The sequence below is a fragment of the Dermochelys coriacea genome, chromosome 10 (genome assembly GCF_009764565.3).
Source record: "Dermochelys coriacea isolate rDerCor1 chromosome 10, rDerCor1.pri.v4, whole genome shotgun sequence".
In the NCBI taxonomy this organism is placed as follows: domain Eukaryota; kingdom Metazoa; phylum Chordata; order Testudines; family Dermochelyidae; genus Dermochelys; species Dermochelys coriacea.
The window spans coordinates 26005396-26018568 of record NC_050077.1 but is presented as its reverse complement, the minus strand read 5'-3'; the positions used below and the strand labels follow the sequence as shown (position 1 = coordinate 26018568).

Below are 13173 nucleotides of genomic sequence, written 5' to 3'. Positions count from 1 at the left end.
TATACCTCTATTATATCCCCCCTTAGTCTCCCCTTTTCCAAGCTGAAAATTCCTAGCCTTTTTAATCTCTCCTCATATGGGATGCGTTCCCAACCCCTAATCATTTCAGTTGCCCTTTTCTGAACCTTTTCTAATGCCAGTATATCTTTTTTGAGATGAGGGGACCACATCTGTACGCAGTATTCAAGATGTGGGTGTACCATGGATTTATATAAGGGCAATAAAATATTCTCTGTCTTATTCTCTATCCCTTTTTTAATGATTCCTGATATCCAGTTTGCTTTTTTGACCGCCGCTGCACACTGCGTGGACATCTTCAGAGAACTATCCACGATGACTCCAAGATCTCTTTCCTGATTAGTTGTAGATAAATTAGCCCCCATCATATTGTATGTATAATTGGGGTTATTTTTTTTTCCAATGTGCATTTCTTTACATTTATCCACATTCCATTTTGTTGCCCAAACACTTAGTTTTGTGAGATCTTTTTGAAGTTCTTATTCACAGTCTGCTTTGGTCTTAACTATCTCGAGCAGTTTAGTATCATCTGCAAACTTTGCCACCTCATTGTTTACCCCTTTCTCCAGATCATTTATGAATAAGTTAAATAGGATTGGTCCTAGGACTGACTCTTGGGGAACACCACTAGTTACCCCTCTACATTCTGAAAATTTACCATTTATTCCTATCCTTTGTTCCCTGTCTTTTAACCAGGTCTCAATCCATGAAAGGATCTTCCCTCTTATCCCATGACAACTTAATTTACTTAAGAGCCTTTGGTGAGGGACCTTGTCAAAGGCTTTCTGGAAATCTAAGTACGCTATGTCCATTGGATCCCCCTTGTCCATACGTTTGTTGACCCCCCTCAGAGAACTCTAATAGATTAGTAAGACACGATCTCCCTTTACAGAAACCTTGTTGACTTTTGCACAACAATTTACGTTCTTCTATGTGTCTGACAATTTTATTCTTTACCATTGTTTCAACTAATTTGCCCGGTACTGACGTTAGACTTACCGGTCTGTAATTGCCTGGGTCACCTCTAGAACCCTTCTTAAATATTGGCGTTACATTAGCTATCTTCCAGTCATTGGGTACAGTAGCTGATTTAAAGGACAGGTTACAAACCATAGTAAATAGTTCCGCAATTTCACATTTGAGTTCTTTCAGAACTCTTGGCGGAATGCCATCTGGTCTCGGTGACTTGTTACTGCTAAGTTTCTCAATTAATTCCAAAATCTCCTCTAGTGACACTTTAATCGGTGACAATTCCTCAGATTTGTCACCTACAAAAGATGGCTCAGGTTTGGGAATCTCCCTGACATCCTCAGCCGTGAAGACTAAAGCAAAGAATTCATTTAGTTTCTCTGCGATTACTTTATCGTCTTTAAGTGCTCCTTTTGTATCTCAGTCGTCCATGAGCCCCACTGGTTGATTAGGAGGCTTCCCGCTTCTGATGTACTTAAAAAACATTTTGTTATTACCTTTTGAGGTTTTGGCTAGCTGTTCTTCAAATTCCTTTTTGGATTTTCTTATTACATTTGTACATTTAATTTGGTAGTGTTTATGCTCCTTTCTATTTACCTCACTAGGATTTGACTTCCACTTTTTAAAAGATGCCTTTTTATCTCTCACTGCTTCTTTCACATAGTAGTTAAGCCACGGTGGCTCTTTTTTAGTTCTTTTACTGTGTTTTTTAATTTGGGGTATACATTTAAGTTGAGCCTCTATTATGGTGTCTTTGAAAAGTGTCCATGCAACTTGCAGGGATTTCACTGTAGTTACTGTACCTTTTAATTTCTGTTTAACTAACCTCCTCATTTTGCATAGTTCCTCTTTTTGAAATTAAATGCCACGGTGTTGGCTGTTGAGGTGGTGTTTTCACCATAGGAATGTTAAATGTTGTTATATTATGGTCACTATTTCCAAGCGGTACTGTTATAGTTATAGATACTGTTATAGTGCCTGAACTCCACTCAGGACTAGATTGAGTTTTGCCTCTCCTCTTGTGGGTTCCTGTACCACCTGCTCCAAGAAGCAATCATTTAAAGTATCGAGAAATTTTGTCTCTGTATTTCGTCCTGAGGTGACATGTACCCAGTCAATATGGGGATAATTGAAATCCCCCACTATTATTGAGTTTTATCTTTTGATGGCCTCCTTAATCTCCCTTAGCATTTCATCGTCACGATCACTAGCCTTGTCAGGTGGTCAATAATAGATCACTACTGTGATATTCTTATTAGAGCATGGAATTACTATCCACAGAGATTCTATGGAACATGTGGATTCATTTAAGATTTTTATTTCATTTGATTCTTCATTTTCTTTCACATATAGTGCCACTCCCCCACCACGACCTGTTCTGTCCTTCCCATATATTTTGTACCCCGGAATGATTGTGTCCCATTGATTGTCCTCACTCCACCAGGTTTCTGTGATGCCTATTATATCAATATCCTCCTTTAACACGAGGCACTCTAGTTCACCCATCTTATTATTTAGACTTCTAGCATTTGTGTACAAGCACTTTAAAAACTTGTCACTGTTTATTTGTCTGCCCTTTTCTGATGTGTCAGATTCTTTGTGAATGTTTCTCGTCTGATCCGACCCATACTTTGTCCTCTTCCATCCTCTCCTCCTGACTTAAAAGCTAGAGAATCTCTATCAGTGGATGCTCCTCTAAGAGAAGTCTCTGTCTGATCCACATGCAGCTCTGCAGCAATCGGCTACCCCATGTCTTAGTTTAAAAACTGCTCTGCAACCTTTTTAATGTTAAGTGCCAGCAGAAAATGGATCATATTTTCATTAAAATGGGGCAATTTTTCCTAAGAGATAACTTGATTCAAAACACCCTAATTACAATGCAGCATTAATCTAACAAAGAGCTGTCTACCACCATTGTGTTCGGTGGCACTAGCTTATTTGTGTACTGGCACTTTAAATGTCAGAGAGAAGCTTGGAACAAATCTCAGATCAGAATGCCTGCAAAGTGCAGATAGAAACTTTATAGCTAGACCCATCTCTCCTAAACATGATCTGCACAGACACTGTCCATAGAATCATAGAATATTACGGTTGGAAGAGACCTCAGAAGGTCATCTAGTCATCTTGTCCAATCCCTGCTCAAAGCACGACCAACACCAACAAAATCATCCCAGCCAAAACTTTATCAAGCCAGGTCTGAAAAACCTCTAAGGATGGAGATTCCACCACCTCCCTAGGTAACCCATTCCAGTACTTCACCACCCTTCTAGTGAAATAGTGTTTCCTAATATCCAACCTAGACCTCCCCCACTGCAACTTGAGACCACATAGAGGATTTAGGAAAACAGTGTCTCCTCTCTGGAGACCTATAAGGACTTATTTCACTGGAGCTCAGACTGTAATTCTAATGACAACTTGGGAAAAGTAGCATTGTTTTGTAATAAACATGGGTTGTTGAGCCTGCTTTGATACATTTAATTCATTGTCAAACATTACTGACTTGTACTTAATTCACTTTTAATATAAAAGTAGCATGTTGTGTGACAATAAAACACCTGCAAAGATTAAAATCTGTGCTATGGAGGAACACTTCAATCCATGATATGCCATTCAAGTCACTTGAATAAATTTACCAAATTAATCTGTATTAATAATTTAACAGTGATTTTGAAGAACAAAAACTGTTTTTCAAACAGTGTACTGTATAGGTTGGTGCTCTCACTAACTCCTCACTCAGTTATCACCCACTGACCACCAACACCAAACTCTATACGATGAAGGTTTTTATACTGTGGTCATTGCCATAGTATCTGAGTACGTTCTAGGAGTGTATTAAGCAACTTGACTAACTGCTGTCACATGTTCACTCATACTGTTCCCAGAGGAAGAAGCAGGATGTGGCTTGTTTTGATAGCATGGATTTCTTTTGTTTGTTTGTTTTTCTGTGTGTGTATATTGGAGAAAGCAAGGTCAAAGAAATCCACCTTGCACTTGGAATGGAAAGTGATGAGATTTGTGATAGTCCTGTACTGGGGAGTTAATTTCCTAGTCTCAGACCGCTTTCCAAGAGCTTTAAACAATCTTTTAGGTATCCTGGGCCCAAGCCCTGGAGCACTTTGATGATAAGGACCAAGACCTTGAATTTGATTCAAAATTCTATGGGAAGCCAGTGCAGAGTACAGAGGACAGGTGTGATGTGATCATAGTAGCCTTTGTTGCTGAGGAGTATTTTGTATTAATTGAAGTTTTCTAAGTTTTGAAGGTTTCATGCCCAGGTATCTTACATTGCTATAGTCCAGCTGAGAGGTGATGAAGGCCTGAATAACTAAGGCCAAGTTTTCATACATCAGGATGGGATGGAATCTCCCAGCCAACCGGAGAGGGTAGAAAGCATTACTTGTGGCTGTTGTGGTGTGAGGAATTCAAGAGTACTCCTAGACTATGGACTGAATTGACCAATTGTGGACATGAACCTTCAATCACAGGAGACTCTATCATGGCTGAAAACTCCTCAAAATACTTTCCTTTGCCCACCAGCATCACCTCTTTTGCTTGGATTCAAATTCAGCCAGTTACTGTTCATCCATAAGCTGATCTCATCCAAGCACAGGGCCATATTGGTGGTGGTTGAAATGGTCATAAGTGCTGAAGGATAGATAGAGCTGTTTATCATCTGTATATCACTGGCACTTGAGACCATGTCATCTGACCAGTTCACCCAGTGGTTCCATATAGATGCTGAAAAGAACCAGAGAGAGAATTAATCTTTGTGGAACCCCACAATTGAAGGGTCTAGTGATGGAAGTGCAGTTCCTATTACTGTTCTTCAGTGTATCACTCCGGGAAGGACTGAAGCCATTTTAGTGCATCACCCCGAACTCCTGCCACCTCTGTCAGGTGAAACAGCAGTATCTCATGGTCAATAGTGTTGAATGCTGCAGAGAGGTCTAGGAGGATGAGATTGGATGTCTGGCTTCTATCCATTGTCAGGAGGAGATCTTCCATCAATGCCACTAAAGCAGTTTCAGTTCTGTGTCTGGTTCTAAAGCCAGATTGTGCTGGGTCTAGTATGTTGGCTTCACTTAGATGTGCTTGTAGTTAGTCTTTCACTAGCTTCTGTTTGGGGAGCAAATCCTGCTGTGGCCACCTCTGTAGGTGCCGAGGACTCTTGTAGTGGAGACATTTTGTTTCTACTGAGTTGGGGAGGACCCCACCCCTGGGAAGCAAAGAGGAATCCAGCTCCACAGTGTGTCCCTGCTTGTTGTTGCACAGAAGAAAATTGGGGATAGAGCTGGAAAATCCATTGCTACAAAGATCATCCAGTCTTTTCCATGCCTTCGAGATGGGGTGCTCGGGCTATGGAGGCTACTCCAGCCTTAGTGGCTGCTGAATGGCTCAGAGCTGGACCAAGAGAATGGGTTCCTCTCTCTTGTCTGCAGGGAATTCTGCAGCTGCCAGCCAAATTACTCAGATGTAATGCTGGGAGTGGCTGTTGCCAAAGAGAAGCTAGTTAACCACAACATAAATGAGATGAGTAGAGAACACCATCATCTGCTTAGCCCATTGTTACAATCTGAAAGAAGAAATTTACCATGCTAGTGCACAAAGGAGAACTTCCCTACAATGCAGTCATGGTAAAGGGGCATGCTTCAGGCCCCTAGGAGGTTGGCCACACAAATAAAAGGAACCAGAACACCAAACCATTTATTTCATTGGAAACATTTTGAACCAGAGCTGCTAAGCTGAGTGGAAGGCAGCCCAGAGTCGAAGACAATCTTCAGTGTCCAACCAATCTTTGGTGAAAGCCAGTCTCCTTGGGTAAGAATAAATGCACATCATAGAATCGTACAATCATAGGACTAGAAGGGACCTGGAGAGGTCATCTAGTCCAGTCCAGTCCCCTGCACTCATGGCAGGAATAAGTATTATCTAGACCTTCCCTGACAGGTGTTTGTCTAACATGCTCTTAAAAATCTCCAGTGATGAGATTCCATAACCTCCCTAGTCAATTTATTCCAGTCCTTAACCACCCTGACACTTAGGAAGTTTTTCCTAATATCCAACCTAAACCTCCCTTGCTGCAATTTAAGCCTGTTGGTTCTTGTTCTATCCTCATAGGTTAAGAACAACAATTCTTCTCCCTCCTCCTTTTATGTACTTGAAACTGTTATCATGTCCCCTCTGTCTTCTCTTCTCCACACTAAACAAACCCAATTTTTTCAATCTTCCCTCATAGGTCATGTTTTCTAGATTTTAATCATTTTTGTTGCTCTTCTTTGGACATTCTCCAATTTGTCCAAATCTTTCCTGAAATGTGGCGCCCAGAACTAGACACAATACTCCAGTTGAGGCCTAATCAGCGTGGGGTAGAGCGGAACAATTACTTCTTGTGTCTTGCTTTCAACACTCCTGCTAATACAGTCCAGAAAGATGTTTGCTTTTTTTACAACAGTGTTACGCTATTGACTTATTTAGCTTATGGTCCACTTTGACCCCCAGATCCCTTTCCACAGTACTCCTTCCTATGCAGTCATTTCCCATTTTGTATGTGTGCAACAGATTATTTCTTTCTAAGTGGAGTACTTTGCATTTGTCCTTATTGAATTTCATGCTATTTACTTCAGACCATTTCTCCACTTTGTCCAGATCATTTTGAGTTTTTATCCTATCCTCCAAAGCACTTGCAACCACTCCCAGCTTGGTATCGGTCACAAACTTTATAAGTGTACTCTTTATGCTATTATCTAAATCATTGATGAAGATATTGAACAGAACTGGACCCAGAACTGATCCCTGCAGGACCCCACTCTTATGCCCTTCCAGCATGACTGTGAACCACTGATAACTACTCTCTGGGAATGGGTTTCCAGTCACCTTATAGTAGCTTCATGTCAGTTGCATTACCCTAATTTGTTTATGAGAAGGTCATGCGAGACAGTATCAAAAGGTTTATTAATGTCAAGATATACCACGGCTACTGCTTCCTCCCTATCCACACGGCTTGTTATTCTGTCAAAGAAAGCTATCAGGTTGGTTTGACACAATTTGTTCTTGACAAATCCATGCTAACTGTTACTTATCACCTTATTATCTTCTAGATGTTTGCAAATTCATTGCTTAATTATTTGCTTCATTATCTTTCCCAATACAGAAGTTAAGCTGATTAGTCTGTGATTCCCCGGGTTGTCCTTATTTCCATTTTTATAGATGGGCACTATATTTGCCCTTTTCCAGTCTTCTGGAATCTCTCTCCTCTTCCATGACTTTTCAAAGACAATCGCTAATGGCTCAGATATCTCCTCAGTCAGTTCCTTAAGTATTCTAGGATGCATTTCATCGGGCCCTGGTGACTTGAAGACATCTAATTTGTCTAAGTAATTTTTAACTTGTGCTTTCCCTATTTTAGCCTCTGATCCAACCTCATTTTCACTGGCATTCACTATGTTAGATGTTCAATCACCACGAACCATTTTGGTGAAAACCAAGACAAAGAAGTCATTGAGCACACCCCTGCCATTTCCACATGTTCTGTTGTTGTTTTTCCCTCACCATTGAGTAATGGGCGTACCCTGCCCTTGGTCTTCCTCTTGCTTCTAATGTATTTGTAGAATGTTTTCTTGTTACCCTTCATGTCTCTAGCTAGGTTGATCTCGTTTTGTGCCTTAGCCTTTCTAATTTTGTCCCTACATTCTTGTATTATTTGTTTATATTCTTCCTTGTAATTTGACCTAGTTTCCACTTCTTGTAGGACTCTTTTTTGATTTTTATATCAGGGAAGATCTCCTCATTAAGCAAGAGTGGTCTCTTGCCATACTCCCTAGGTTTCCTACTCAGTGGGATAGTTTGCTCTTGTGCCCTTAATAATGTGTGTCTGAAAAACTATGAAATTTCTTCAGTTGCTTCCCAGAGAATCTTACCTACCAACTCCCTGAGTTTGCTAAAGTCTGTCTTCTTGAAATCCATTCTCTCTTTTTTGCTGTTCTCCCTCCTACCATTCCTTAGAATCATGAACTCTTTCATTTCATGATCACTTTCACCCAAGCTGCCTTCCACTGTCAAATTCTCAACCAGTTCCTCCATGTTTCTCAAAATCAAATCTAGAACAGCCTCTCCCCTAGTAGCTTTCTCCACCTTCTGAAATAAAAAATTGTCTCCAATACATTCCAAGAGCTTGTTGGATAATCTGTGCCCTGCTGTGTTATTTTCCCAACAGCCGTCTGAGTAGTTGAAGTCCCCCATCACCACCAAGTCCTTTGGATGATTTTGTTAGCTGTTTTTAAAAAAAAAAAAAAAAAAAAAAAAGCCTCATCTATCTCTTCTTTCTGGTTAGGTGGTCTGTAGTAAACCCCTACCAAGACATCACCCTTGTTATTTACCCCTTTTATCCTTATCCACACATCCTAATGTGTGAGAGAATTACAGGCATAGTGGCAACAGTCCAGTGGATTCCCACATTCCCACTGGACTGGGAATCGAGGGGGCTTGGATTCTACTTCCAGCTTAGCCACTGACTGGGTGTGGACTCTTGGAGAAAGCACTTAACCTCTCCGTGCCTCCACTTTCCCATCTGTAAAATAAGGATAATGATACTCTCCTTTGCAAAATGTTTGAGATCTATGGATGAAAGGTGTTTTAAATATTATTTATCATGCCATTTGCCTTAAACAGCAAACACAAATATACTGCAGTACAATAGAGTCTTCCAGGTATCTCCCAAAGACGGCATGGAAAACAGAACTGAAGAAAGCCAACAATCATTCAGGAATGTATTAGCAGGAGTGTTGTAAGCAAGATACAAGAAGTAATTCTTTCATTCTACTCAGCATGATAAGGCTTGAACTGGAGTACTGTGTCCTGTTCTGGGCACCACACTTCAGGAAAGATGTGGACAAATTAGAGAAAGTCCAGAGGAGAGCAACAAAAATGATTAAAGGCCTTAAAGTGCTTAATTTGTGTCTGGGCTTGCCAGGGCTGAGACCCAGCACCTCTGTGCTTGGCAGTTCATAGCCCTGGCATCTCTGGGCTTGCTGCATCAGTTATAAAAGTTTAAAAAAAAATTGCTTGTGCCCTGGCACCTCTTTCATTACAAATTAAGCACTGATTAAAGGTCTAGAAAATATGATGTATGAGGAAAGATTGAAAAAATTGGGTTTGTTTAGTATGGAGAAGAGAAGACTTGGGTGGGTGGGGGGACAGAAGTCTTTTAGTACATAAAGGTTGTTATAAAGAAGTGAGTGATTTAATTGTTCTTCTTAACCACTGAGGACAGGGCAAGAAGGAATAGGTTTAAATTGCAGCAAGGGAAATTTAGGTTAGCCATTAGGAAAAACTTGCTAACTATAAGGATAGTTAAGCACTGGAACAAATTACCTAGGGAGTTTGTGGAATCTTCATCATTGGAAGTTTTTTAAGAACAAGTTAAACAAATACATGTCAAGGATTAGCTGGATAATCCTTCATTCTGCTTTAGTGCAGGGGACTGGATTAGATGACCTATCGAGGTCCTTTCAATACTACATTTCAGTGATTCTATGAATATCATCTCTGCTTTCTCAGCCATTGTTCATGTCGGTCTTTGCTGTGTATCTCTGTTTTACCAGTGAGATTACCTTCATGAGTATTGGGGATTGGAACTGGTTCAGTGCTGCAGCAGCACTGCACCTGAGTAGACGCAATCAATTCAAAATGTAAACTATGGCCAGTAGTTTTGATGATTTTAACCCCCTTCTCTCACAACCCAGTACCAATCTGATCAGTCTCTGAACACAGAATCAAGTTGCTACTAAAACTAAGCTGGACAAAACCGTTGAATGTAATTTTACATAATATGATGTAGTAGTATCTCATTAAATCAGAACACAAATCCCCATTCCTCCTACAGCATCCATTCATCCAGACTTGGTTTTGCCTTACATGTTATTCCCTTGATGTACTACTCACTATTGTGAATGTGTGAGAGAATTTTATAAGGGAAAGAGCATGTGTTTGTGTGCATAATTTTATTGCAGGGAAACTATTTTATTGTGACAATTGCATTGCTGATTCTTGCAGCTTATCTTTTTCCTGTCCTTTGAACATACCTTTGTCTAGTTCCTCCATTCTCAAAATCCTATAATGTAATAATATCTGGGGGGTGTTTATACCCACAATGTTCAGAACTGGTCTCCCTTGAAGCCTGATAAGGAAGAAACTAATACACTATCTTAATTAAATTTAAGTTTAGCCATTCTAACTGAAGCCAAATAATTAAGGCTTTATTTCCTCTGTATAAAAGGAACTGAGATTTTGGTGAAAGAATAGGGTGTAGGGATAAAAGATCAAATGTTAAAGAAAAAACATTTCACTGCAGTCTAGAATACATCTCTTTAAAGGTGACCCTCAAAGAAAATAAAATTTGGGCTTAGACAGAAAAATGGGTGTATTTATTGAAACTTGACTATTTTCAGTTATTTTTAAAACTTCTGTGTCATAATTGGAAATATTTAAGAATTTGCCTAATGTTAGTGTACTTGAACTTTAGACTTAGTTTAATTTATATTTTTTGAATCCGTCTCAACATCGCAGCTTTTTTCTTATGATACTAAATACTTACTGTTTCTCTTCTTTCATTTTTCAGAGTACATTTATTAACAGACCTGCTGTTGGGATTTTACCTCCAGGGAATTTTGCTGAAAAATTAAAGGAATCTTTGCTTTCGGTAAGTTTAAGGAAGAACTATGATGATTTACCATATTCTAAGTCTGCATATTCTGCAAAGTGCATGTATGGTATGAACCAACCCTGAGAGGAAGGATCTGAAATTTCTAGTACATCAGTAAATTGCAAAGTTACTTAATCACAAATAAGAAATAGAGCTCTGTGCACTTATATTAAACACCCCCCCCCCATTAGAATATTCCTACTGTCCATGTTAACACCGATGAAGGGATTCGGAAGGTATGAAACACAATAAAAAAATGCAGTAGCTGCTTTAGTTAATGAGACTACTCACATTCAAAAAGTTAAGCATGTGTTTATCTGCTTTGCTTGATCAGGGTCTAAAGAGCATAACAAAATCCAACCTGCAATGCTTAAAGCCATGATGGAAACAGGATTTGAAGAGATTTTAAGGCATGATAGGATTTTTTTTAAAGATCATCAGAGAACTGAACAGATTGTCCTGCTTTTCTGCTCTTGAAGAGATTCAAAAGTTGGAACTATTATTAAATAATCATTATTCTATATTCTTGAAGATGTCTACTGAAATTACAGATAATGAGACTGAGTATTGAGAGTAATCATGGCTTACAACTTGAAGAGCTAAGCATCAAAGGAAGCAATTTTTTGCTTTGTTAGTGTTTTACTCCTTTTCCAGTTTATGAATGCCCTTTCATAATTGGGAAATTTCACATGGAACCCAGAAAGTACAAGGTTAAGGTTCTGTCTAACAATCCTTTAGTTCAAAGTGTAAACAGCTAAAGATGAGGCCCCCAAACCTTCCATTATTGCATTTTCACTAGAGGCTTTCTCCAAGTGACGCTCTCTGTTTGTCAACCTTCTTTTCTGTGTATGCCGAGCATGTGGAATTTGGCATTGAGGTTATTTCCCATGTGTGCCTTTCTCCAGGTGGTGGTTATTTGTGTAACTACTCTGTAAAGGAATGTGTGTGTTTTCTCTTTCTTTGTTAAAATTGTGATCAATGTTTATGAAGAAACAGATGGTATTCAGGGTACAGACTTACAAGGGTAAAAATAAAAGCATTTGAATATGAAATGTTGTGATTTAACTGTTAGCAGCTGAATCACCTGCCTTCCCCTTTTCAAGAGAATGGGATCCATAAATGAAGCTGGATGTTCCCATGCAGAGAACTTTGCAGATGAAATTTCAGAGAGAACCTCCCACCCCCCCACTGTGATGAAACCAAACCTTTGATTCTCTTAAGAGCTGAATGTGAGAGGTTATGATGTGTCTGCATGCAGACACCACACAGAATTTATTCTGAGTAAGGGATTGAAATGGGGCTGATTAGTGTTTTTGCTTTGTTTCATAACTGTGCTATTTTAGCTTTATTATGTCTCCTTTGTTGACAGGTGGCTCCGAAGAGCCTGCAACAGGTTATCACCATGTCCTGTGGATCCTGCTCTAATGAAAATGCCTTTAAAGCAATATTCATGTGGTACAGGGTGAGTCAAAAGACTGAGTATGACTCTTTACAATACTGCAGCACATAGACATCGACAGTGCTTCATAAGAACTAAATCTACGTGGAATGTGTTCCTTTAGTTATACAATTATGGATTAAACTGTAGAAAACAGAATAGACCTTTGCACTTTTGACTTTCTCACTTGGAAGATCCCAGATGTGTCAGCAGCTTTCTCACTAAAAAACTATTGTTTTTTCTTTTCTCCCTGTGCCGCCGCCTCCTCCCCCTGGTCAGAATTAAATGGATCAGGTAAAAGTAGAGATATAAAATTCACATTTTGCTTGAACAAGTGATTATTTAAAGATCTGCTCTCTCATGAGCTGGCAGGGCTCCAAACAGAGGCTGTGTTTCTATCCTGGTTTCCACAATATTTATTTAGATTCCAGTATGCTACAAACTCCACACTGAAAGGCACCCACACAGGACTTTGGGCTCCCTTAACATGCATTTTAAAAACATCAGAACACAGGAGATACAAAGTAAAGATCATCCAGTGCAGCAGCACTCCTTCCTCCCTCTTTACCATCACAAATCATGTGACTGATGCAGTTTAAAACCTCCAGCACACTTTCTCACTAACCAGAAATTCTACCCTCAACTGTCTGTCCTCTGTCAATGCCTGTGCAAACAAATGGGCTTTGCAGTGTATAAATTTGGGCTATTTCAGACTTGGGTGTGGTGAGGGGAAGAAGGGGACAAAAGCATTCCAAATGAAAGAAAAGCTGCTGATGCTGATGGGAAGAGGGAGGGACAGATAGCAAGCAGTTTGTTTTTTTTTTAGGTCAAAACCAACACGTGAAATTTCACCCTGAAGCTAGTAGGCCCACATGGCTCATAGCAAAACTATTTTGGAAAAGCATCATTCTTTAAAATTGTGCAGTGCATTTTTGTTTCTGGCATTCCAAGGCTTGTGTGTGATTCTAGGGCAAAAAGGGGTTAAAAGAAGTTGGTTACAAAAGTACCAGTGAGACTATCTTTTTAAACAAACATTTTTTTCAAGCTT

General features: G+C 39.6%; 1 protein-coding gene across 3 annotated transcripts in view; it reads left to right on the top strand.

The window, feature by feature from the left end:
• Positions 1-13173, top strand: part of ABAT (4-aminobutyrate aminotransferase) — a 144315-nt gene that overhangs the window by 109212 nt on the left and 21930 nt on the right. For all 3 annotated transcript variants that reach the window (XM_038420038.2, XM_043494676.1, XM_038420040.2), the window contains exons 7-8: positions 10604-10684; positions 12057-12149. In XM_038420038.2, coding sequence (XP_038275966.1) covers positions 10604-10684; positions 12057-12149 — 174 coding nt within the window. The remainder of the gene's footprint in view (positions 1-10603; positions 10685-12056; positions 12150-13173) is intronic.